This window comes from Australozyma saopauloensis, chromosome 1 (assembly GCF_035610405.1).
Source record: "Australozyma saopauloensis chromosome 1, complete sequence".
In the NCBI taxonomy this organism is placed as follows: domain Eukaryota; kingdom Fungi; phylum Ascomycota; class Pichiomycetes; order Serinales; family Metschnikowiaceae; genus Australozyma; species Australozyma saopauloensis.
Window position 1 is genome coordinate 893,825 of NC_086131.1, and position 22,051 is coordinate 915,875.

The 22,051-nt window shown below is 43.6% G+C and overlaps 11 protein-coding genes across 11 annotated transcripts; 7 read left to right on the forward strand and 4 right to left on the reverse strand.

Moving 5' to 3' along the window:
* Window positions 1–781: 781 nt before the first annotated feature.
* PUMCH_000412 (uncharacterized protein) lies at window positions 782–2,668 on the reverse strand (the record flags this gene model as incomplete). The annotated part of the gene is made up of 1 exon (XM_063019501.1): window positions 782–2,668. The coding sequence occupies one exon, from the start codon at window positions 2,666–2,668 to the stop codon at window positions 782–784; it is 1,887 nt and encodes a 628-aa protein (XP_062875571.1).
* A 770-nt stretch (window positions 2,669–3,438) lies between these two features.
* On the forward strand, window positions 3,439–4,842 carry PUMCH_000413 (uncharacterized protein; the record flags this gene model as incomplete). Its single annotated transcript, XM_063019502.1, has 1 exon — window positions 3,439–4,842. One exon carries the CDS (start codon window positions 3,439–3,441, stop codon window positions 4,840–4,842), a length of 1,404 nt encoding a protein of 467 aa, XP_062875572.1.
* Window positions 4,843–6,605: 1,763 nt separating this feature from the next.
* Window positions 6,606–8,495, forward strand: PUMCH_000414 (uncharacterized protein; the record flags this gene model as incomplete). Its single annotated transcript, XM_063019503.1, has 1 exon — window positions 6,606–8,495. The coding sequence occupies one exon, from the start codon at window positions 6,606–6,608 to the stop codon at window positions 8,493–8,495; it is 1,890 nt and encodes a 629-aa protein (XP_062875573.1).
* Window positions 8,496–8,628: 133 nt separating this feature from the next.
* Window positions 8,629–10,734, forward strand: PUMCH_000415 (uncharacterized protein; the record flags this gene model as incomplete). The annotated part of the gene is made up of 1 exon (XM_063019504.1): window positions 8,629–10,734. One exon carries the CDS (start codon window positions 8,629–8,631, stop codon window positions 10,732–10,734), a length of 2,106 nt encoding a protein of 701 aa, XP_062875574.1.
* A 50-nt stretch (window positions 10,735–10,784) lies between these two features.
* Window positions 10,785–11,492, reverse strand: PUMCH_000416 (uncharacterized protein; the record flags this gene model as incomplete). The annotated part of the gene is made up of 1 exon (XM_063019505.1): window positions 10,785–11,492. The coding sequence occupies one exon, from the start codon at window positions 11,490–11,492 to the stop codon at window positions 10,785–10,787; it is 708 nt and encodes a 235-aa protein (XP_062875575.1).
* Window positions 11,493–12,663: 1,171 nt separating this feature from the next.
* PUMCH_000417 (uncharacterized protein) lies at window positions 12,664–14,712 on the forward strand (the record flags this gene model as incomplete). The annotated part of the gene is made up of 1 exon (XM_063019506.1): window positions 12,664–14,712. One exon carries the CDS (start codon window positions 12,664–12,666, stop codon window positions 14,710–14,712), a length of 2,049 nt encoding a protein of 682 aa, XP_062875576.1.
* A 43-nt stretch (window positions 14,713–14,755) lies between these two features.
* PUMCH_000418 (uncharacterized protein) lies at window positions 14,756–15,700 on the reverse strand (the record flags this gene model as incomplete). The annotated part of the gene is made up of 1 exon (XM_063019507.1): window positions 14,756–15,700. The coding sequence occupies one exon, from the start codon at window positions 15,698–15,700 to the stop codon at window positions 14,756–14,758; it is 945 nt and encodes a 314-aa protein (XP_062875577.1).
* Window positions 15,701–16,106: 406 nt separating this feature from the next.
* On the forward strand, window positions 16,107–17,552 carry PUMCH_000419 (uncharacterized protein; the record flags this gene model as incomplete). Its single annotated transcript, XM_063019508.1, has 1 exon — window positions 16,107–17,552. The coding sequence occupies one exon, from the start codon at window positions 16,107–16,109 to the stop codon at window positions 17,550–17,552; it is 1,446 nt and encodes a 481-aa protein (XP_062875578.1).
* A 79-nt stretch (window positions 17,553–17,631) lies between these two features.
* PUMCH_000420 (uncharacterized protein) lies at window positions 17,632–18,165 on the forward strand (the record flags this gene model as incomplete). Its single annotated transcript, XM_063019509.1, has 1 exon — window positions 17,632–18,165. The coding sequence occupies one exon, from the start codon at window positions 17,632–17,634 to the stop codon at window positions 18,163–18,165; it is 534 nt and encodes a 177-aa protein (XP_062875579.1).
* A 298-nt stretch (window positions 18,166–18,463) lies between these two features.
* Window positions 18,464–19,900, forward strand: PUMCH_000421 (uncharacterized protein; the record flags this gene model as incomplete). Its single annotated transcript, XM_063019510.1, has 1 exon — window positions 18,464–19,900. The coding sequence occupies one exon, from the start codon at window positions 18,464–18,466 to the stop codon at window positions 19,898–19,900; it is 1,437 nt and encodes a 478-aa protein (XP_062875580.1).
* Window positions 19,901–19,967: 67 nt separating this feature from the next.
* PUMCH_000422 (uncharacterized protein) lies at window positions 19,968–21,929 on the reverse strand (the record flags this gene model as incomplete). Its single annotated transcript, XM_063019511.1, has 1 exon — window positions 19,968–21,929. The coding sequence occupies one exon, from the start codon at window positions 21,927–21,929 to the stop codon at window positions 19,968–19,970; it is 1,962 nt and encodes a 653-aa protein (XP_062875581.1).
* Window positions 21,930–22,051: the final 122 nt, after the last annotated feature.

The following is a 22,051-nucleotide window of genomic DNA, read 5'->3' on the forward strand; positions in this document are numbered from 1 at the left end:
TATATAGAGGAAGAACGTGAGAGGTGTAAACAGCCGGATCAATTAGCCTCTCTTAAAAAATTTACTAGAATTGAATTTACTCACTCATAATATTCAAATCATACTAAAAGCATTCCATTAAAATAACACATGTCTATATATGCCCACGTCTAAATCAGTGTATCAAAAAACCAATGATTATAAAAACCAAAAGGTAGATAAATAAATAATCGCCCTTTGCGGGTTTCGTAGAAGAGTGAAGTTCTTCCTTATCCCATTTCCCATTACCTTTTCTTTTCGCTAAACCATTTCCTTATCCCAATATCTTTCGTCTACTCGAGCCATGAATCAATTAAATGACATCGAGACAGAGTCAAACGTAACGACTATCCCAAAACTCAAATATCAAACAAAAGAATGAAGACAAAAAAACCAAAAAAACAAACACCATTGATGTTCATTGCAACAGCACGAAAATGAAGGATCATAATAAAAAAAATGCAAGATCTTTCGATCAGAACTTCGGACCACCAGTTTTCTCCAAATTTAGATTTGGACCTTAGGAGCAAGTCGGGTCGTGGCTTTAAGGAGAGTTTTGCGAACTCGACCCGCGAACCAACTGAATAAATTATTGTAACACAATGCTGTAAAAACAATAACAGTGTGTGCGCCAAGAAGGCGGCTAGCCCTCATAACGACACATTAAAAGAAAAAAGAAGGACAAACGGTAAAAGATAGAAAAATCAATCTGCAATCGCACCACATGATGTGACCAAAGATCGAGGCGGGATTGTCCTAAGACTTACCACCACGAGGCACTTTGGGATTGGTTACCGTAATCCTGGGAGTAGCCTCCACTTCTGGAGCTACCACCAAAATCGCTTCTGCCACCGGCACTAGCACCGTTGCTGGAGCCCCAAGAGCTTTGAGAAGAGGCACCGAATCCGCCGCCACCTTGTCTTCTGAAGTCCTTGGAGGCGCCACCACCGCCCATACGGCTGCCCATTCCACCGGCGCGACCACGGCCACCCATGCCGCCACGGCCGAAAGAAGACTCTCTGGAAATCTTGGCCAAGAAGTCTGGAACCTCTTGGTCAGCCTCGGCCAACAAAGAGATCATGTCCTTAACAATGTTTCTGTTGTTTCTGTTAAAGAAAGAGGTGGCGACACCGACATTACCAGCACGTCCTGTACGACCAATTCTGTGAACGTAGTCGTCGATGTCATTTGGCAAGTCATAGTTGATGACGTGCTGAACGTTAGGAATATCCAAACCTCTGGCAGCGACGGCAGTAGCCACCAAGATAGGAGCAGAACCATTCTTGAAAGCGGCAAGAGCCTTCTCTCTCTCGTATTGGGTTCTGTTACCGTGGATGGCGGTAGCTGGGAAGCCTTGATCATACAAGAAGTCGGCCAAGTAGTCGGCCATTCTCTTGGTTTCAGTGAAAACAATCGTAAGCTCCTTGTCACCAGCATTTAACAAGTCCAAGATGACGGATCTCTTCTCGTCGTCCTCAACCAACAAAATCTTTTGAGTAATGTTAGAAGAAGTAGAACCAACTCTACCGACGGACAAGAAGATGTAGTCCTTCAAGAAGTCTCTGGCCAACATTTGGATGTTTCTTGGGAAGGTGGCCGAGAACATCAAGGTTTGTCTGTCTTGAACATCTGGCATGTCACACTCCTGGACAATGTGTCTGATTTGAGGCTCGAAACCCATATCCAACATTCTGTCGGCTTCGTCCAAGACCAAGTATTTGACGTTTTGCAAGGAGACCTTGCCTCTCTCCAACAAGTCAGTCAAACGACCTGGAGCGGCGACCAACAAATCGCATCCTCTTTGCAAGGTTCTGATTTGTTGTCCGATGTCAACACCACCGTAGGCGACACCAGGGCGGACCCAAGATCTGTAACAGAACTTTCTGGCCTCGTCGTAGATTTGGGACACCAACTCTCTGGTTGGAGCCATGATCAAGACAGTTGGGAACACCATGTTGGCAGTGAAGTGACCAGTTTGAGGTCTTGGGGCTGGGCCATTGATGTAACACTCAGACAAGACTGGGAACAAGAAACCACCAGTCTTACCGGAACCAGTCTGGGCACAAGCCATCAAGTCTCTGCCACCAGCGACAATAGGAACGGAGTACTTCTGGACTGGGGTTGGCTTGGTGAATCTGGACAAGACAATGTTCTCCACCAACAAGTCAGCCAATGGAGGAGTCTCGAAAGAGGTGATGGGCTCTGGGACATCGTCACCGGTAGCCTCAACAGGAATATCGTCGTAGTTGTCGAAGTTGATACCGGAAGATTGGAAAGAAGAGTCCTCGGCAACACCGAAGAGCTCGAGCTCCATGCGCTCGTTCTTAGGAGCAGGTTGGTGCTTTCCGTCGGCCCATCTACCAACACCAGCACGAGCACCGCCACCGTTACGGTCTCTGTTGTATCCACCTCCGAAGCCGGAGCCTCCGAAGCCACTACGGTTGTTGCCTCCGAAACCAGAGCCACCAAAGTCGCGACGGGAGTTGTTGTTGTAGCCGCCGTTGCTTCTGCCCTCACCGGAGTCGGAGTTGCTAGAGCCACCAGCGCCACCCTTTCTGCCTCTGAGATGAGGAGGGACGTACTGGGAGCGAGAGGACTCGCCGTTGCCCGACACCGAAAGGTTGTTCATTTGTTGAGATAAGTCAGTCATGTTGTTGCTGTTTCTCTGAAAATAAGCTGTAGGACCTATTTTTTAGGGGAAATTTTTTTTACTCTTCGCGGTGGTGAGGGTCACGTGACACGCTGAGGTGCCAGCCTTGTAAAAGAAATGTTTGGAGGAAATGGAGGGTATGATTTTTTTGCGAGACGGATATTTGACCGTGAGCAGTATTTTTGAATTGTACTGGATTTTTTAAGTCTTACTCTCGTTTTTCTGGCTGGAGTCGTGTCTTGAGAAATCATTTATGGCCCTTTGTGTGATGCGATGGGATGGTCCAAAAATTGGTGGATCCGTCCGCGTGCTACTTTTAGCGAAGGACCAAGGATATACGTGTGATTAGGGCCTAGGTGGAATTTTGCAAATATAAGTGATTTTTGTTATTTAATAGCGACATTTGTCACTATTTCTATATTCTAAGTTATCAAATTGGGAATCAATTTATATCTCTCTGTTTCAGAATCCACAGGCCTTCCTGTATCGAATTGGATGGGTGATTGATCATACATGGGAGTGACCTATATTCTCTCACAAACATTTCCGTTGAATCTGCAAACAAGAATTAGTCGAGGATTCGAGATCTCATATCGTATTTTCATTGCTTCTTGGAAACAATATTATTCAGGAAGAACACAGCTTCACAAAGGTTGGATAGTTGCACCCAGTTCACGTGACACCCTGAGTCATGGGCCCAAAAAGGAAAATTCTTCTTAACCGCGGTGACGAATCAGTTCCTATCTATACTACTTTATTCCATTGCAACCATGTCCAACACAGCCGAAAAGCCTTCTGAAGCCAGATTATGGGGTGGAAGATTCACAGGAGCCTCTGATCCATTGATGGACCTCTACAATGCATCGTTGCCTTATGACAAGATCATGTTCGATGCTGATTTGACTGGAACCAAAGTGTACACTCAAGGATTGAACAAGCTTCAATTGATTACTGACGATGAGCTCGCTAAGATCCACGAGGGCTTAGAGGAAATCAGAAAGGAATGGCAAAATGGCACTTTCGTCGAGAAGCCTGGAGACGAAGATATCCACACTGCTAACGAGAGAAGATTGGGTGAAATTATTGGAAAGCACATCGCTGGTAAGGTTCACACTGGTAGATCCAGAAACGATCAGGTGGCCACAGACATGCGTATTTTCGTCAGAGAAACCTTGACAAAGCTTTTGGATTTCTTGGCCACCTTCATTGGCAGCATCATCAAGAGAGCTGAGTCTGAAATCGACGTGTTGATGCCTGGCTACACTCATTTGCAAAGAGCACAACCAATTAGATGGGCGCACTGGTTGAGCTCCTATGCCACCTACTTCACAGAGGACTACAAGCGTTTGCAACAGATTTTGGAGAGAGTTAACCAATCTCCTCTTGGAGCAGGCGCTTTGGCTGGCCATCCATACGGTATTGACCGTGAGTTTTTGGCTGCAGGCTTGGGCTTCAACGATGTGATTGGAAACTCTTTGACTGCTGTTAGTGACAGAGATTTTGTTGTGGAGACCTTGTTCTGGTCCTCGTTGTTCATGAACCATATCTCTAGATTCTCTGAGGATTTGATCATTTATTCTACTGCTGAGTTTGGATTCATTCAGCTTGCCGATGCATACTCCACGGGCTCATCCTTGATGCCACAAAAGAAGAACCCAGACTCGCTCGAGTTGTTGAGAGGTAAGTCCGGTCGTGTCTTCGGCTCCTTGGCTGGCTTCTTGATGTCTTTGAAATCTATCCCATCTACTTACAACAAAGACATGCAAGAGGACAAGGAGCCTTTGTTTGACGCTATGACAACTGTGGAGCATTCCATTCTCATTGCCACAGGTGTGATCTCTACTTTGTCTATCAAAAAAGAGAAAATGGAGGGCGCCTTGACCATGGACATGTTGGCAACTGATTTGGCTGACTATTTGGTTAGAAGAGGTGTTCCATTCAGAGAGACTCACCACATCTCTGGAGAGTGTGTTCGTAAAGCCGAGGAGGAAAAACTCACAGGTATTGATCAATTGAGCTTTGAACAATTTCAAAGCATCGATTCTCGTTTTGAGAAAGATGTCATGGATGTATTTGATTTCGAAGTTAGCGTCGAAAGACGTACTGCAACTGGTGGAACTGCAAAGTCAGCCGTCTTGAAGCAACTTAAAAAGTTGACTGATCAGCTTAATTAAATGGGCATTGGCATACTATTTCAAGCCCTCGTGATGGAATGGTGCATAAGAAATTACTTTATTGATTAAAAGAGAATAAAACATGTATTATAATGTACCAGTACAGATAAGAAGAATCACAATTCCAGATCCTTCTTGCGATGTTTTTTAGAAAATCGCATGCTTAAAAAGTCAAATTATGGAGCCGAAATGTCGGCTGAAGAATCGAAAACAAAAGAATGTGGGGTTGGTACAACTTTTAAAGTGCCAACGAGAAGTCGAGTAGTCTATATACTTCATTTCTTGCGATACATGTGAAGCATGTTGATGGAGGTTTGAGGCAAGAGCATCTCCGTTGGAATGTTTGAAATAGCACTAGCGTCATCTTCAAAGTAGGAGATCTGCAACACCTTTTTTATATCGTCTTGACGTTGAAGTCGAAGTTTCTCCTTATAAAGGCCATATTGTCTGGTGACCTCGTTCAAGTCAGTCATGGTATACCCAAGTGAGTCGTCGCTGAAGTTGCTAGTGGAATCAGAAGTAGAAGGCGAAGATAATGCACTGTATGATTCCATCACGGACCGATTGAACAAAATTTTACGCCCCGAAAATGAGGTGAACCCTCTTCTTTAATACTATTTTGAAGAAAGGTTGCAAACCACAGGCGACCTGCGCAGAACCCTGACCCAGCCCATGCATCGTGTAGCCTAGTCGGGGAACAGCCTGCACCGTAGCCTTGTTCTGTCACATTGTGGTCCGGAACACTGCTTCTATTGCATATGTGGCCCAAGTGAAACGTGAGGGTAACATCGGAACAGGTCACTTGATGCTCACGCAAAAAACAGTTGCAACAGTTTCTCGGTTCTGGATCTATGGTTGTTTGAGGGGCTTTGATCCCATCCGTTTCGACAAGACCTTTGATTGACTCTGCAACCGACTCAGTGCAACCAATCGAGCCCCACACCTGTATTAGCCATCCCACTTACGAGAGCAGTTTGGGTACAGGAAAGAAATTGGGTTCGGAAAAGTGGCTGTCAAGATATGCAATACAGGTTTTTAGGCGGCTGGACCATTTGAAGCAGTTGTTCAACATGCGGACAATCAAGGTGTCGTTTTTTCGAATGGGTCGAATTCGTGTCTGGAATACATTTTCGAATGAATGCAAATCCGACTGCCGGGCAACAGAGTACTCATTCTTCATAACCCCTGTCTGGCTCACTGGGGGTCCCATCAGTTCTCCATTCTCTGCAGTACCCGAAGGTCTTGAACTAGAAGTGCTCTTTTGCCTGCAGTCTGAAGCTGCCAAAGTATAGCAGCCCCCGCCTACACGAGTTGTCTGCAGGTACAGTCCATATCCGGCTCAAGTTTACACCTCAGGTGTACACATTCGAGCTTTTGGTTTAAGCTTAATTTGTCATGGGCGGGTACTTCATGATCATGAGATACCGACAACGGTATCCGTCTTCGGACTGTTTTGGGTTGAGTTGTTTTTGGGTTGAGTTGTTTTTGTGGTCTGGAATGTGAAACTCATCTTGAAACATTCCGGAGGCGAACATGAAACACGGGGACAATATTTAAGGAGAGCAACTGTACTTCACCTTTTTTTTATATCACTGATTTTTATTTTATCTTTCTCACCTCCTTTGGTTGTTTGTCTTCTCACTAGAACTCATTGAGAGTGAGTGGATATATCAATCTTCCGAGTGAGGCCATTTTCAGTCCAAGTATCTTCTAAGCTTCCTTGTAGCAATATTTTCTGTAGATATAATCACTGTATTCAGTAAATGTCACTTAAGGCTGTCCATCAAGAGTTACTTGAAGTGACTGCTTCAAGTAATGCAGGCGACGATGAATGGCTCAAAAATGCAACAAACTTGTCGGATAGAGCTTTCTCCCTCTTAGAATTAAATAGTACCAATATCAAAGCTAATTGGAAGGGTTCAAAGCTGCAGAATGAACCTTCTGGCGCCAAAACCATCGCCGCCACATTGGCACAGTCGATTGTTAGCAAGTATGCGGAAACAAGTCAATCGCAGGGCAGTCAAGCTAGAAATTCCGAGAATATTACGTATGAAGTAAATGTTCCCTCTTTCTTGCCTGTGTTCGCACGCTTGTTCTCTTTGAGGCCAGACTCGGTGCAAATGCAAACTATTTTTGTGAAAACAGTGTTGTTGCATTTCTTTGATCCTATATTGTACTCAATTTTGTGCAAAGAGTTGATCCACCCAGTATCCTCTGATGGAAGTTCTTCGAAAGAATATGCTTCTACGTTGCCTGAATGGTGGCCACAGCTCCAAGAGTCGTTGGTGGCCAAACAGATTCAGATGCAAAACCCGATGGAGTATGCTTCCCACATGGATGTGAATTCTCCCGTCCAAGTTTACTTGCTCATGAAGGTGTTTTATTCGGTGTCATCTCAATTGCAGGTATTAGACGCCCGTGCTGCCAACACTACTACGGCAGCACTCAATTCGATTCTTCAACTTACACTTGGAAGCAAAGCTCAGAAGGATGCAGTCATTTTGGTTCTTTCTCAGAGAAAGGAAGCTGTTGAGCAAATTTACTCTTTGGCAACTCTGAACGGTTCTGGGCCGATGAAGAAACAGTCCAATCTCATCATGGAAGTTGTTTGCAATCGCCAAACTACTGTGTCAGTCTTGGCGACATTGCATAATTTGCCCGGCGCTCAGCGTATGCTCAGTTTATTCTTCCAGAAGCAGAAACCAGCTTTTGAACTCGTCGCCAAGCATCCTTTCAAGTTCATTCTTGACCTTTTTGACCAATCGAGTGAATCAAATGACTTGAAGGTTGCCACTGTTTTGACTTATGTCTTTATCCTGAGTCAAAAGGTCTCAATGCTCAACTGTGAGCCAAGCCATTTGGCGGTGTACGAGAATTTTAACAAGCAGTCAAGAGTACGTTCTCTTTTTGTTGTGTTGAGTTCATTTGAGATTGCGATCTCGAAGTTTAGGGCTCAGTTGATTGGCGACAGTTCGGCGGGCGCCATTCTTGTTCATTTGGAGGAAGAGTTCGGTTCTTCTCTTCCACCCTTTGCGAAGCCTAATTACTTCTTCATTGACGAGAACACCTCAAACAGTCCTTCAAATTCCAATGCGGTTGACACGGCTTCTTTTATTGGAGATTTGAACATCAGTACTCGCTTGGTTTTGCAATGTATCAATTCGACGGCTCAAAAGGAATTTGAACAAATTATGAATGTTACTTTAGATCAGAAGCTCAGGGAGAAGGTTGTTTCAAGAAACTTTGAATATTTTCTTGCTCTGATGCTTTCGATCCTTCTTACCAATTCTGAAATTGGTGAGCCTGGCAGTGGCACAGTTGAATACAAGCAAATCATCTCGCTGATCTCTGTGACTATATTTGAGACCTGCCGTGACTACACTGCGGTCTTGCTGGTCACCTTGTTCAACTTTGTGAATGATGTGTGTCATCTTCACACAACAGCTATCAACTCACTGATTGAATTGCTCAATATCGTCATCAACAGCAATGACTTGAGTGAGCATCAATCTCTAGTTGATAGCGCTATTAGCTTATTTGAGGCAACATTTGGGACACCTGTCGACGGTCTGCCCAAATCGTTCAAGAACGTCACCATTCCAAAGTCTGAATATGCCTTTCTCTACAATGAGGGTAGAATTGGCAAAGTTTAGCTAAATTCATTTAATAGTAATTGAAAATTTTTTGTATTAAACAATCACTCAATGCTCCGTATTTTAAGATTGGATTGGAAGCGATTCTTCTGAGATCACGTGATCATCGAAATCTTTAGGTGCAAGGTGCGAGATGATCATCTCATTGACATCCCTCCATCATACCGTATTGAAGATGGTTTTGAAATCTACCTCCGCTGGAGATGTTTCCGTCTATCAAGTCGCGGGTTCCAATCTGTCTCGTTCTTTGCCAGACTGGATCGCAAGAAAAAGACGGAAGGAATTGAAGAAGGATGCCGATTACATGAATAGAGTGGAGTTGATTCAAGACTTTGAATTTAGTGAAGCATCCAACAAAATCAGATGTACTCCAGATGGTCAATTTGTAATGGCTACAGGTACATACAAGCCACAAATCCACGTTTACGACTTGTCCAACTTGTCTCTTAAGTTTGACAGACACACTGACAGTGAAAATGTTGACTTCACAATCCTCTCCAATGATTGGACCAAGTCCGTTCACTTGCAAAATGACAGAACCATTGAATTTCATACCAAGGGAGGTATACATTACAAGACTAGGATCCCCAAGTTTGGAAGAAGTTTGTCATATAACCCCTCAAGCTGTGACTTACTAGTTGGCGCCTCAGGAAATGAGATTTACAGACTAAATCTCGAGCAAGGCCGATTCCTTAGTCCCCTTGTGTTAGATACTGAGGAAGGTGTAAATTGTTTGGATATCAATTCCGTGCATGGCTTGATCTCTGCTGGTCTAGAAGATGGTACCGTCGAGTTTTGGGACCCAAGAAGTAGGCTGAGAGCAGCAAAACTACATGTAGCAGACACTCTCGGTGAGCAAACACAAATCACAGCTTCAGTATTCAGGAATGATGGCTTGAACTTTGCATGCGGTACCTCTTCCGGTAAGACTCTCCTTTATGACCTCAGAGCACCAACCCCATCTGTGATCAAGGACCAAGGTTACGGTTTCGACATCAAAAAGATCATTTGGATCGATGAAAACAGTCAAGACTCTAGCAAAATCATGACCGCTGACAAGCGAATTGCAAAGGTATGGAATCGTCTAGACGGTAAGCCATTCACTTCCATGGAGCCTAATGTTGATATTAACGACGTTGAATATGTCAAGGACAGTGGTATGTTCTTCTTTGCTAATGAAGGTATGCCAATGCACTCATACTATATTCCAAATTTGGGCCCCGCTCCTAAATGGTGTTCCTTCTTGGACAATATCACTGAGGAGCTCGAGGAGAAACCTTCCGACACTATTTACTCGAATTACAGATTCATTACTAGAGACGATGTTGCCAAATTGAATCTCTCCCATTTGATTGGATCCAATGTGTTGCGTTCTTATATGCATGGTTTCTTCATCAACACCGACTTGTATGATAAGGTTAACCTTATCGCCAACCCTAACTCCTACAGAGACCAAAGAGAAAGAGAAATCAGAAAGAAGATTGAGAAGGAGCGTGAGTCTAGAATCAGAACGACTGGTGCCGCTGCTGCTAAGGCTTCTAAGATCAAGGTTAACAAGGAATTGGCTGATAAGTTGACTCAAGGTAGTGAGGCTGTTGACGATCGTTTCGCAGAATTGTTTGAGAATCCAGATTTCATGATTGACCAGGAATCGCACGAGTACAAGCAAATGAACCCTGTGCAATCCACAAAGGATATTACGAAGACCGAGAGATCTCGTGCTCTAACTGCCGCTGAGGAATCTGATGAGGAACGAATGAATAATGCTAGCGGCGACGAAAAGCAAAACTCGGAATCGGAATCGGAATCGGAAAGTGAACCGGAGGAGATGACAGAGAAACAGAAAGAGAAGGTACAAAAAGAGTTGAAGAAGCTACGCGAGAAGAAGAAGAGGCAAGAAGAGGAGAAGCGCTTCATGAATGAGATGACGGCTGTCACTGAAAATGAGACAGAAGCCAGAAACAACGAGAGTCTCGGCAAACAAGCCTCCAGAATCAACAAAATTGCCAAGCAACAAGCTGCTGACAGACAAAACTCGAGAACGCGTCATCATGGTAAGGGAGAAATGGAGCTCACATTCAATCCAAAGAAGCAAGAGAAGAAGGTCAAGTTCCGCTCTGACAAGCGCAATGACGATGAGGACGGTGAAGATCGTGGAGATGAGGGCAACAATGGTAGAACAAAGCAGCGCTTTGCTGGCCGTAGAAGTGCCTCTAAAAACAAATTCAGGGGTATGTAATGGGTATCTGTTAATAGGATTAATCAATTGTAGATTTATGACTGGGCTAACTATTTCTTCAACGAGGTCAAGTACTCGTCAATACTCTCAAACAATGCGACGCCTGCGTCGCCATACAACTTTTCTGTCTCTGCTATCTTGTCTTGATAAACACTTCTGCAACAATTCTTGAGGACTGCGGTCGAGAATCCAGACATCTGGCTGTCTATTGCGGAGTTCAAGACGCAGAAATCGTACGCTAATCCCACGCAAACGACATGATTGATGTCATTCTTGAGTAGGAAATCTTCAAGATCGGTTTTGTGCAACTTCCACACATCACTGAAGCACAGATAGTACTCGCGATCATGCAAGCATCCCTTCTGAACGACAATTTTGGGAAGTTCCTCAGGTAGCTTGTAGTATGTCTCCATTATGCTCTTCTCGATAGAAGCACCAAACGTTCCTTGCACGCAGTGATCGGGCCAAACCGTCTGTACCTTAGTTTTCACTTTTCCAGTGCATGCGTTCTTCTCTTCCAATGGATGTTCGAACTCAACATCTGTAAAGGGCTCCACACCATGCTGGGATGCAAACGAGGTGTGATTTGGTGGATGCCAATCCTGAGTCACTGCCACGGCCAGCCAAGGGTACTTAGATAGGTCACACAATTTTGTTATCTGTTCGATTACTTCTCTTCCGTTTGGAACAACCAATGTGCCATTAGGAGGAAGAAAGTCTTCTTGGATATCAATTATGAGCAAAGCAACTTTCAACATAGTCAATTGCAAGGCAAAACGGACCTTTTATTCCGAATGGATCGATTATCGCGATTGAAACCGAAATGAAGAAAAAAGTGTTGAGATATTACGAAATGTGCGCAACTTGTTGCTCTAGATCAAAGACCAGGTACTCCTCAGCCGGTATATGCAAGGGCTTCTAGCTTCAGGGCAGCATTACAGCGCGGGGACAACATTAGGGGAAATTTTGGAATAACAATGGATGTTGAAGTATTTTCAGTCCTAACAACAATATGAACTTGGACATTTAGAGATGACTTAATCCAGGCGTAATTTTTTGCTTCAGTCTGTTTTGTTTGTTTTGAAGTCTAAGGTTTATGTTCATGAGACGATGCTGCACATTTCGCATAGCCTGGATGTTCAAAACGTAAAAATTCTGGTGTCTCAAGAAAACATTTTCAGGCGTATACATGAGAAATCGGAGCATTTTTTGAGTAAAGCGTGGGTCGAGATTCGGTAGATATAGAAGTCTTTTCACTGGCAATGGAAGGAAATGCAGATGGTCCGTCCTTACCAAGTAGTATTACAAAAAAGCATACATGGTTGAAAGAAATTTGATATTTACGAAAATTCGATTTCCTTGCAAATTTTAATCGTATTCCATTTTCCAACTCAATTTGAGGATCCCCCCAATTTCACAAAGGGGGGTAATACACGAGATTACGCAAGTCAATTTTGTCGTGCCAAACGATAAGTCAAATAAAATTCGACGATAAAATTTCTTCTTCGAAAAGCTGAAGAATAATAACTGGGAATACGAAGCTTGATTATCAATGTACGACAATTAGGGTTTCTACTAATGCAAAACAACACATAGCCATGTACCTGATAAAACAAAACCATTAGAAGATATGAAAAAGTTGAATTTAGTCACTTAGCTGATCAAAGCCGCTCATTCCAATTGAGTTCTCAAGAGTCCATTCCTCCTACCAGTGATATTTGACACAGGTCAATCATTCCAGACCCACTCAAGGAAGCATTTTTGTCATGCAACAAGGTCAATGGAACTGGATATGGCTGAAATTTGAGCACAAATTTCTTGTCTAATTTATGATTGTTTCTACGTAACGCTATTTGAGTTTTCCTCGCTCACCTTTCCACGCCGTGCACTTCCAAAAATTTCTCCACCACATAGTCTCCAGTTCACATCATGGCTCTTGAACAATCTTTGGCAGCCCTCTCTTTGGCTACCGTCTCTAGCCCAGACGCTCTTGCCACCAAGACTTTGATTTTCAAGCCTAAAACCGCCAAAAACGCTGTTCCTGTTCCAGTGTTGGTCTTCGCTTTGGCTTCAACTGAAACTCCATCGAAGGTGATCGCTTCCGCTGCTGGTGTGAAGGAGCCAAGATTGGCTCGTGATGACTTGATCCAAGAGTTTTTCTCCACTTCTTCTAAGGAGGTCTCTATTGCCAACTTGAACGCTTCTTTGGCAGGCAAAATCAAGCTTTTGGTCGACTCTGCTGTCTTGGCCGCTGAAGATTCCATCTTGGAGTTGTCCACAGAGCTGGCCAAGGCCCAGTTGCCAGCAAAGACCCTTGTAGACTTCATCAACTCCACCGGTATTGAGGTGACATCTGTTGACTTCGCCGCTGAGGCTTCCGCCGCTCCTGCTGCTGCCCCAACTCAAAAGGCTGAGGTTGCAAAGAAAGACAAGTCTGCCGGTAAGATCGAAGATGCCAAGTTGATTGGTATTACTGTTGACAAGGTAAAGGATTTCTCCTCTTGGTACTCTCAAATCGTTACCAAGGGTGAGATGTTGGACTACTATGATGTCTCTGGTTGTTACATCTTGAGACCAAACTCTTACTTCGTTTGGGAGGAAATTCAGAACTGGTTCAACATCGAAATCAAGAAGTTGGGTGTCCAGAACTCTTACTTCCCAATGTTCGTCTCTCAAAGAGTCTTGGAGAAGGAGAAGGACCACATTGAGGGTTTCGCTCCAGAGGTCGCTTGGGTCACTCGTGCTGGCTCTTCCGAATTGGAGGAGCACATTGCCATTAGACCAACATCTGAAACCGTCATGTACCCATACTATGCCAAGTGGATCAGATCTCACCGTGACTTGCCATTGAGATTGAACCAATGGAACTCTGTCGTCAGATGGGAGTTCAAGCACCCTCAACCATTCTTGAGAACCAGAGAGTTCTTGTGGCAAGAGGGCCACACTGCACACTTGTCTCAAGAAGGTGCTATGGAGGAGGTTGACCAAATTTTGGAGCTCTACAAGCGTATCTACGAAGAATTGTTAGCTGTCCCAGTCATCAAGGGTAAGAAGACCGAGAACGAGAAGTTTGCCGGAGCTGCCTACACCACTACCTGTGAGGGTTTCATTGCCGCCACCGGTAGAGGTATCCAAGGTGCCACTTCCCACCACTTGGGAACCAACTTCTCTAAGATGTTCAACATCTCTGTTGAGAACCCAGACGGACCAGAGGGTTCCAGAGTGCATGCTTTCCAAAACTCTTGGGGTTTGTCCACTCGTTCCTTGGGTGTCATGATCATGACTCACTCGGACAACAAGGGTTTGGTTTTGCCTCCAAGAGTTGCTCAAACCCAGGTGACTATCGTTCCTGTTGGTTTGACTGCCAAGACCACCAAGGAAGAGAGAGAGGCTATCAACTCTGGTGCTAAGTCCGTTGAGCAAAGCTTGCGCGATGCTGGCCTCAGAGTTATTGCTGACTACAGAGACAACTACTCTCCTGGTTGGAAGTTTGCCGATGCTGAATTGAAGGGTGTGCCATTGCGTGTTGAATTTGGTCCTAAGGACTTGGCTGCCGGCAGAGTCACTGCTGTTAGAAGAGACAACAGCAAGAAGTACGAGGTCGGCTTGACTGAATTGGCTACTAGAATCCCTGAGATTTTGGAGGAAATGCAGGTTGAGATGTTGGAGAATGCTCGTGCTGATTTCGACAAGCACAGAATTGTTGTCGACGAGTGGAAGGACTTTGTCCCAACTTTGAATGCCAAGAATGTCATCTTGTCTCCATGGTGTGGTGTTCCAGAGTGTGAGGACGACATTAAGGATTCTTCTGCAACTAAGGATGATGGTGAGGAAGCTGAACAAGATGAGAGAGCTCCATCCATGGGTGCTAAGTCGTTGTGTATTCCAAACGACCAACCAACGTTGAAGGAGGGACAGAAGTGTGTTAGATGTGACAAGCCTGCCATTCAATACTGTATGTTTGGTAGATCTTACTAATTGGGGATGATGTTTATAAATAATGTATAAAGTGGTATGATATCTACTTGTATTGGGCCCAGAAAGACAGCAAAGATAGTTCTGAAGTTTTGTCTTCAACAACGGTAACTGCTCCAGTAGGATCGAAATCTAGATGGTAGATTGTTTCCAAATGCAAAGTATTGACAATGTAGTCCCATACCTTATGATAATTTAGTCCAATTTGAGCATATGTGTGCGAGTCATCAGATAAAGAGAACTTTCCTCCCTGTCTGATAATCTCCTGAGCAATATCGGTTTGCGGATAAGGGGTTTCCCAGCCTTTTCTGATTGCAGCTCCATTAATTTCAAATAGCCCGCCGTACTCAACAACAAAGTTAACGTTCCTGACAATGAGAGACCAAACGTCGGGCCAATCTTGCTGTATCGTTCTCGCGTGGAAGTCTTTACCAGTAGTAGGATCATGGTCTTTCACATCGAATAATCTAATGAGATCGAAATGACCAACAACTGCAGGTTTTAATGTCTTCAACACCCTGTATTGCAATTCAAAGTATTCCTTATAAAGCTCCCGTGAGGTTCCACCAACACTCTCACGTGCCTTTAACCAGAGATCGGCATTGAAGTCAATTGGAATGTGGTTGACATAGTGTACCGAGCCCACGCACATATCTGTTCTTTCCGATATGAGATTTGCAGCTTCTATATGTGCATCATCTATGCCTTCAACTTCATATCCTACCAATATTTTGATATCACCCAACGCATTTTCTCGAGCCTGGATTTTGCGCGCATGAGCCAAGTACCTCTCGAAATTCTCGCCGAGATCAAGTTTGGTGTATTTCTTATCGATTTCCTCAGGATACAAGTACATATCATCCAATCTAGGCATATGCTCGGTTAAACAGAAGTGTGTGAAGCCGTTCTTCTTTGCAGTGAGGACCATTTCCTCCAATTGGCCTTCTGCATGAGAGATGTAGTCTCCGCTATGGGAATGATGAGAATGCATTGAGGACAAGGATACAAGTGCCAGTGAATTATTAGAAGATAGGTTATGCAGGCTATAACCTGTCAAGTCCACAACCCAGTAGGCACAAGAATGAGAGAGACTAAATTGTTTGGTGAAGTTCAGTAGGATCTAAATTCAAGTTATCTTTTTGATTTAGATTCATTTGTCTCTTCTACACATTCTCTTCTTACTATGACTTTGAAAGCACCCTTCCAACTAACAAGTTGACCAATTCTAAATTATTCAATGAAAGTATGGTTCAAGAAACTTTCCTAAATGGAATGAAAACAAATGTTGGTTGATTTTAAGAATTTGTTAGGGTAGGTGAGAACCAAGTCTTGTTACTCTTAATTTGCAACCACTCACAGATTCATGTGCGACTTCTCCGGATTTCACCGACTAACAGATGTTCAGGCTCCGACAATTCCGTGCCTATTCGACCTTGGCGCCAACCATCCGAGATGTCTTTCTCAACCCATTGCCCATAAATTCTGAAATTACCTGCTATGGTCATATCAAAAGCATCAGGAGCTTCAAAAAGTTGACATTTGTAGATATCTCAGACGGATCCAGCCACAGATCTCTTAACGTGGTCATGGATAACAATTCTGCAGAAAGCGCTTCTAATTTTGCTGTGGGCCAGAGTGTGGAAGTCAAAGGTAAATGGGTCGAATCAAGGGGCACCCAGGCAAATGAAGTGAGGATTGTCAGTGATGATCCAAAACATGGAGTGACCATTTTGGGCCAAGTTCCAGACTCATACCCTATACAGAAAAAGACTCTGACTCTACAATTCCTTCGTGGTCATCCAACTCTACGTCACAGAACAAGTACCCTAGCATCGGTGATGCGCCTAAGGTCTAAGATAGAGACAGAGTTGGCAACTTTTTTCCAAAAAAACAGCTGCGTAAAAGTTGGTCCACCTCTTCTTACTGCTTCAGATTGCGAAGGTGGCGGTCAACAATTCATAGTCGGGCAAGGGAATAGACCAAAAGAAGAGTTCTTCTCAAAAGCTGCCTACTTGACAGTCTCAGCTCAACTCCATCTCGAGGTGTTATCTCAGTCTCTCAACAGAGTCTGGTGCCTCAGTCCTTGTTTTCGGGCAGAAGACTCAAATACAAACAGACACCTCTGTGAGTTCTGGATGTTAGAGGGTGAGCTTTCATACGTAACGAAAATCGAACAGCTTACGAGTTTCGTGGAAGACATGATCAGAAATGTTGCTCAAAGCTTGAAAACTGATAACCAAGAGAACGATGCGGGCCTGTTTAAAGATTTAGAGCAATCAAGATACTCGAAGGAAGACCGCCAGAAGCTTACAGAACGCTGGGACACAATGCTATCGAGAGAAAAATGGCCATCTGTTACATACACAGAAGCTATAAATCTTATCAATTTACACAAATACAATTCTAAAGAAACCTTGCGTTGGGGCGATGATATTCTGACCGAACACGAGAAATGGCTTGCAGGTGATCATTTCAAATCACCAGTATTTGTTACCGACTACCCGAAAGCACAAAAGCCATTTTACATGCCAAATCTGAGCACGGAGATTTATGATGCTGAGAAACCCACCGTGGCATGCTTCGATCTCATTTTTCCTGAAATTGGTGAGCTTGTCGGAGGTTCCTTGAGAGAGCATAATTATGACCTATTAGTGAAAGAAATGAAGGAACGCGGGATGAATATTGAGGCTATGGACTGGTATGTTTCTACTCGCGAGAATGGGTCCATCCCTCATGGTGGATTCGGATTGGGTTTCGAACGATTTGTGGCTTACTTGGGAGGTATTGACAACATCAAGGATGTAAGCGCATTTCCAAGGGCCCCTGGGATTTTAGCATGCTAATTTTGCATGTATTCTATTTTGAAGATAGGTTTGCTTACTCACTCTTATTTGAGAGTTTGCCTTCTTTTTTTTTGCAACCATGCGGTGTACGGGTCTCGGGGTAAGCATTGCTGAAAAAGTTTTGAGGGCCAAGGTAGAAGGAGCTGAGAACAAATCAAGCACACACACTACAATGGATCAATTAAACGTCAAAGAACAACAAGAGTTTCAACAAGTTGTTGAACAAAAGCAGATGAAAGACTTCATGAGATTGTACTCGAACTTGGTCTCCAGATGTTTCGAGGACTGTGTCAACGACTTTACCTCCGCCAACTTGACCACCAAGGAGAACAACTGTATCAACAAATGTTCCGAGAAGTTTTTGAAACACAGCGAGAGAGTTGGTCAAAGATTCCAAGAGCAAAAGTATGTATTGCCACCTTCTATGAAGCAACCCATAGCCATCACATATACTAACTGTCAGTGCCCTTTTGATGCAAAACATAAAGAAGTAAACGAGCATGTGAGGCTCATTATGTACATAAGAATAAAAATTAAACGCAGAAGCGTTCTTGCCAAGCCAATCAGTGATCTTCTTAAGAGGCGTTCAAGCCGACAGTTGTATCTATCGTAAAATTAACTGCAAAGATAACAATATAAAATCATACTAAAATACATCATGAAACCTGTAAGCTGCCATGGATCGTTTGGTGTCTCCATTTCAAAGTTGAAATCTCCATCCCAAGTTCCTTTTCCCTACTGCATGTTCACTCTTGACCATAAACACACTATCAACAATCAGAGGTCACAACAGCTCGAGCAAAAAGCATCTGTTAACTAAATCAATTCACCGAGGGACAATAAAGGCCGCACAATAAGACAGCTATATCAAAGAACCTACTCATTCTTATTGACAATCGAATTACCAACAAATGACACTACCTAACAAAGATGTATGCTATTTACTAATGGCGCAGGTGATTAATAATGCATTAATACGGCTCCGTCCGAAGAGTGATCTGGTAGAGATTCCTCTACTGCGATTTTTAGCCGATCTCAACAATTTGGCACATTCTTACAAAGACTTATTCCAATACTCGGAATCGTATGAGCTCTTTGACCTAGAGTTCCTCGAGGATTCCATCAAAAACAGCGGCTTCAACAATTTCTCTTCTATTAAAGATGATGTCATACAGATTGAAATAGTTCCACAAAAGTTCCAGGCTCTTTTAACTGGAATCATCGTAGATGCTTCTGTGAATCGAAGTCGAACGCTAATAGCTGATATTGATCTGCTCCGCACCCGATACACTACTGCTTCTTCTGAGCCGTTCAAAAGCGAGGAGCCTCTACCTCAAGAATCTGACCGGACTGCCCTTCTTGTAAATACTGATACTCCTGTTGCAGAAGACACACCAGCAGCTACGCCACTCAACAGCAGCGCACAGGTACAACTACTGGAGGATGTTGAAATGGTAGACGCCGTCGATCTGATTCCGGGTCCGTTAGACTTGGAGCCGATATCATCTAAAGACGAAACAAAGACAATAGAAGAGACAGCGAATAATGAACTAAACATCTCTGCTAACTCGGAGCTGTCTGCAACAAGCCTTGTTACAGATTTGGAATTGTCTACTGTACCAGCGAATACATCCCTCAATGATGCAACGGCCCAAATCACGATTGCCGAATTCGGTGACTTAGAAAACATCAAATCAGAGGATCCTTCGGATGAGATAACGCTCATTCAGAGTTCATCTCTGTCTCCATCAGAATCAAAGCTCAATCTTGACCCATCCGAAACCTCGCTCACAAACGTCGACAAAGAAGAGCCAGAACTCAAAGAAGAAGACCTTCTTAGAACAACGCCTATAAATGAGATTCAAGACAAGGTCGAACTCACAAATGAAAAAGAATTGGAGAATTCTGATCAAGATGATGGTGATGACATGTCCAAGAGAACTAGAACAAAAACGCACTTAGCAAACAAGAGGTCTGCTTCTCCTCTGGGAAACCTCTCACCGCATAAACATAAAAGATTCCAAAACATTGCTGTTAATTTGATTCGAAGTATCGAAGGACACAGGTTCTCATCGCCATTTTTATTACCTGTCTCTGCGCCAAACTATGGTAATACTGTGTTTGAGCCAACTGATCTTAAAACAATCATGAAGGCGCTCAAACTGAAGCAAGAACCACCTAAGTATGAAACACTCAAGGAACTCGAGCGCGACATTATGCTCATGTTCGCCAACTGTGTCATGTTTAATAAGTCTTCCACGCCAATTGTGGATATGGCAAAGGAAATGAAACAGGATGTTTCGAGGACGTTTAAGATGTTTGAAGAGGCAGAGTCTAATATAAATTAATACATTGGTTGTATAGTTATAGAAAGATCATTAGCATTAAACTTTAAATTACAAAATTCCACATCATCTATTTTCTCTTGAACAATCCTCTGAAGAAGTCGAAGATAGGGTCCTTGTCAAAGTTATTGACAACAATGATGTCCTTATTGGCTGCTTTGCTGCCAGTGATTCCCTCACCATGGTGTTCTTCATCCAAAGATTGGGCGTTTGTCAATTTGTGATTTCTCAAGAAAATGGTCATACACAACAATGGCACACAAAGACAGATACCAACAATACACAACTTCCTTTGAATATGAGCATACGCCAATGCAACAGCTATTCTTCCTGGGGAGCCCCATGGATGAGTAATGATGAAGGTAAATGGAGCTTGGTAGGCAGTTCCAGCGAGGGAGGTATCGACGCCCAAAGCACTCATCTGCTTAACAATTTCTGCAGGCATGAGCTGAGTCCAGACAGCACCCGAAACTGCGACACCAAAAGCGGAACCAATGTTGTATGAAGCCAAGTACAAGGAGAGAACAATGGACATGTACTCGTGGTTAGTACAGGTTTGAATCGAAAGCTGAGTTGTGTAAGTAAAGAAACCAGCACCAAAACCAAACAAACACAATCCGCCAATGACACCGTCTTGGAACTTTTTGTACTCCAAACCGTCATTTGAACCTCTGAAGTGCAAAAGAATACCCATGGCAATGAACCAAAATGCGCAACCAGCAACAATGAAATATTTCGTTCTTCTGACTCTGACAATAACGAGACCCAAAATTGGGCCTGTAATGACTGAAACAAAAGAGTACAACGAGGAAATACGAGTAGCAGCTTTGATGGAGGCGTTCATACCAACAACCAAAACGGTATAGATGAAGTCATTTGGCATGTACCAGATGAAGTTAATGAGACAAGCAATGGCAAGAGCAGACCACACACCTCTGTCCTTGAGAAGAGGAAATGGAATCACAGGGAACTTAGCAAAGCGAGCTTCCCAGAAAATGAGAGCGGGAATCAAACAAAATCCGACCACAAGAGGAGCAATGACGTAAGCCTTCTTCCAAGTCTCTTTAGCGCTAACAAAAATTGTGGTCTTGTTTCCCGCTAAGGTGAATGGGACTAAAATGAAACCAAAAACACAAACAATGAGAAGAATACCAACAATATCCAACTTCCAGAAGAGATCGACGAAGACATTTTTTCCCTTCTTTTCGGCCTTCTCCTCTTCACAAATGAGCTTCCACTCAGGCGTTCTGCCAGCAGCGATTCTCATGTGAATGAAACAACCAAGGAGAGGAACACATGCCAATGGGAAAATGAAAGCAAAGATTCCGATAGCATAATTCCAAGAGTGAGAAGTTAACAATGATTGGGCCACATCACCAGACACCCAGGTGTTAATAATGAAAGGAAGTGCTGGAACAAAAGAAGCAAACAAACGCCAGTTCAATTGGGACATATCAGACAAAGCAACTTCAAGCAAAAGCATTACACCAGAGTAACCGATTTGGTAAAGCACAGCACCACCAGCGAAACGTTGGACATCGTAAGCTTGAGACTCAATAACAGTTCCCACAGCATAGAAGATAATGGAGACAATGAAAAGCTCAAGTCTACCAAACTGGTCAGACAATCTGGCGTATGCGGGTTGCGATGCAGCAGCAACCACAGATCTGATCACACCCACAGTGGTGAACAAGGAGTGTTGCGAGTAAGAATTTGTAGCGTAAGTTTGAAAAGTGTATCTAATTGTACCATCCAAACCGTAACAGTATGCGCAGAGAAAGGTGGAGAAATAGAAGAGGGCCTTCAACCATCCACTTTTATATTGGGCTGTCATCAACTCAGCCTTCCGAACACCAAAAGATCTAGCAGTAGATTTAAACGGAGTCTCACCATTGGGGTGGCCATCAACGGAGAGGTTTCTTTCACTCTTGTGGTCTAATTGAGACTCCTCTGAGGAAGAATGTTGACCTTTATTTTCTCCATCGAGGGAAAGTCTTTCGGCCCGTTGGACAATTTCAACTCCACCGTTCATTATTAATAGCTTTGGTTGAGCAGATAAAGAATTCGAACACCTTGTTTGTCCGTGGAAATCTCCGCATCTTATATATTCTTGATGAAAAAGATAAAGCTGGAGTGCCGCAGCCAGGTGTGCAT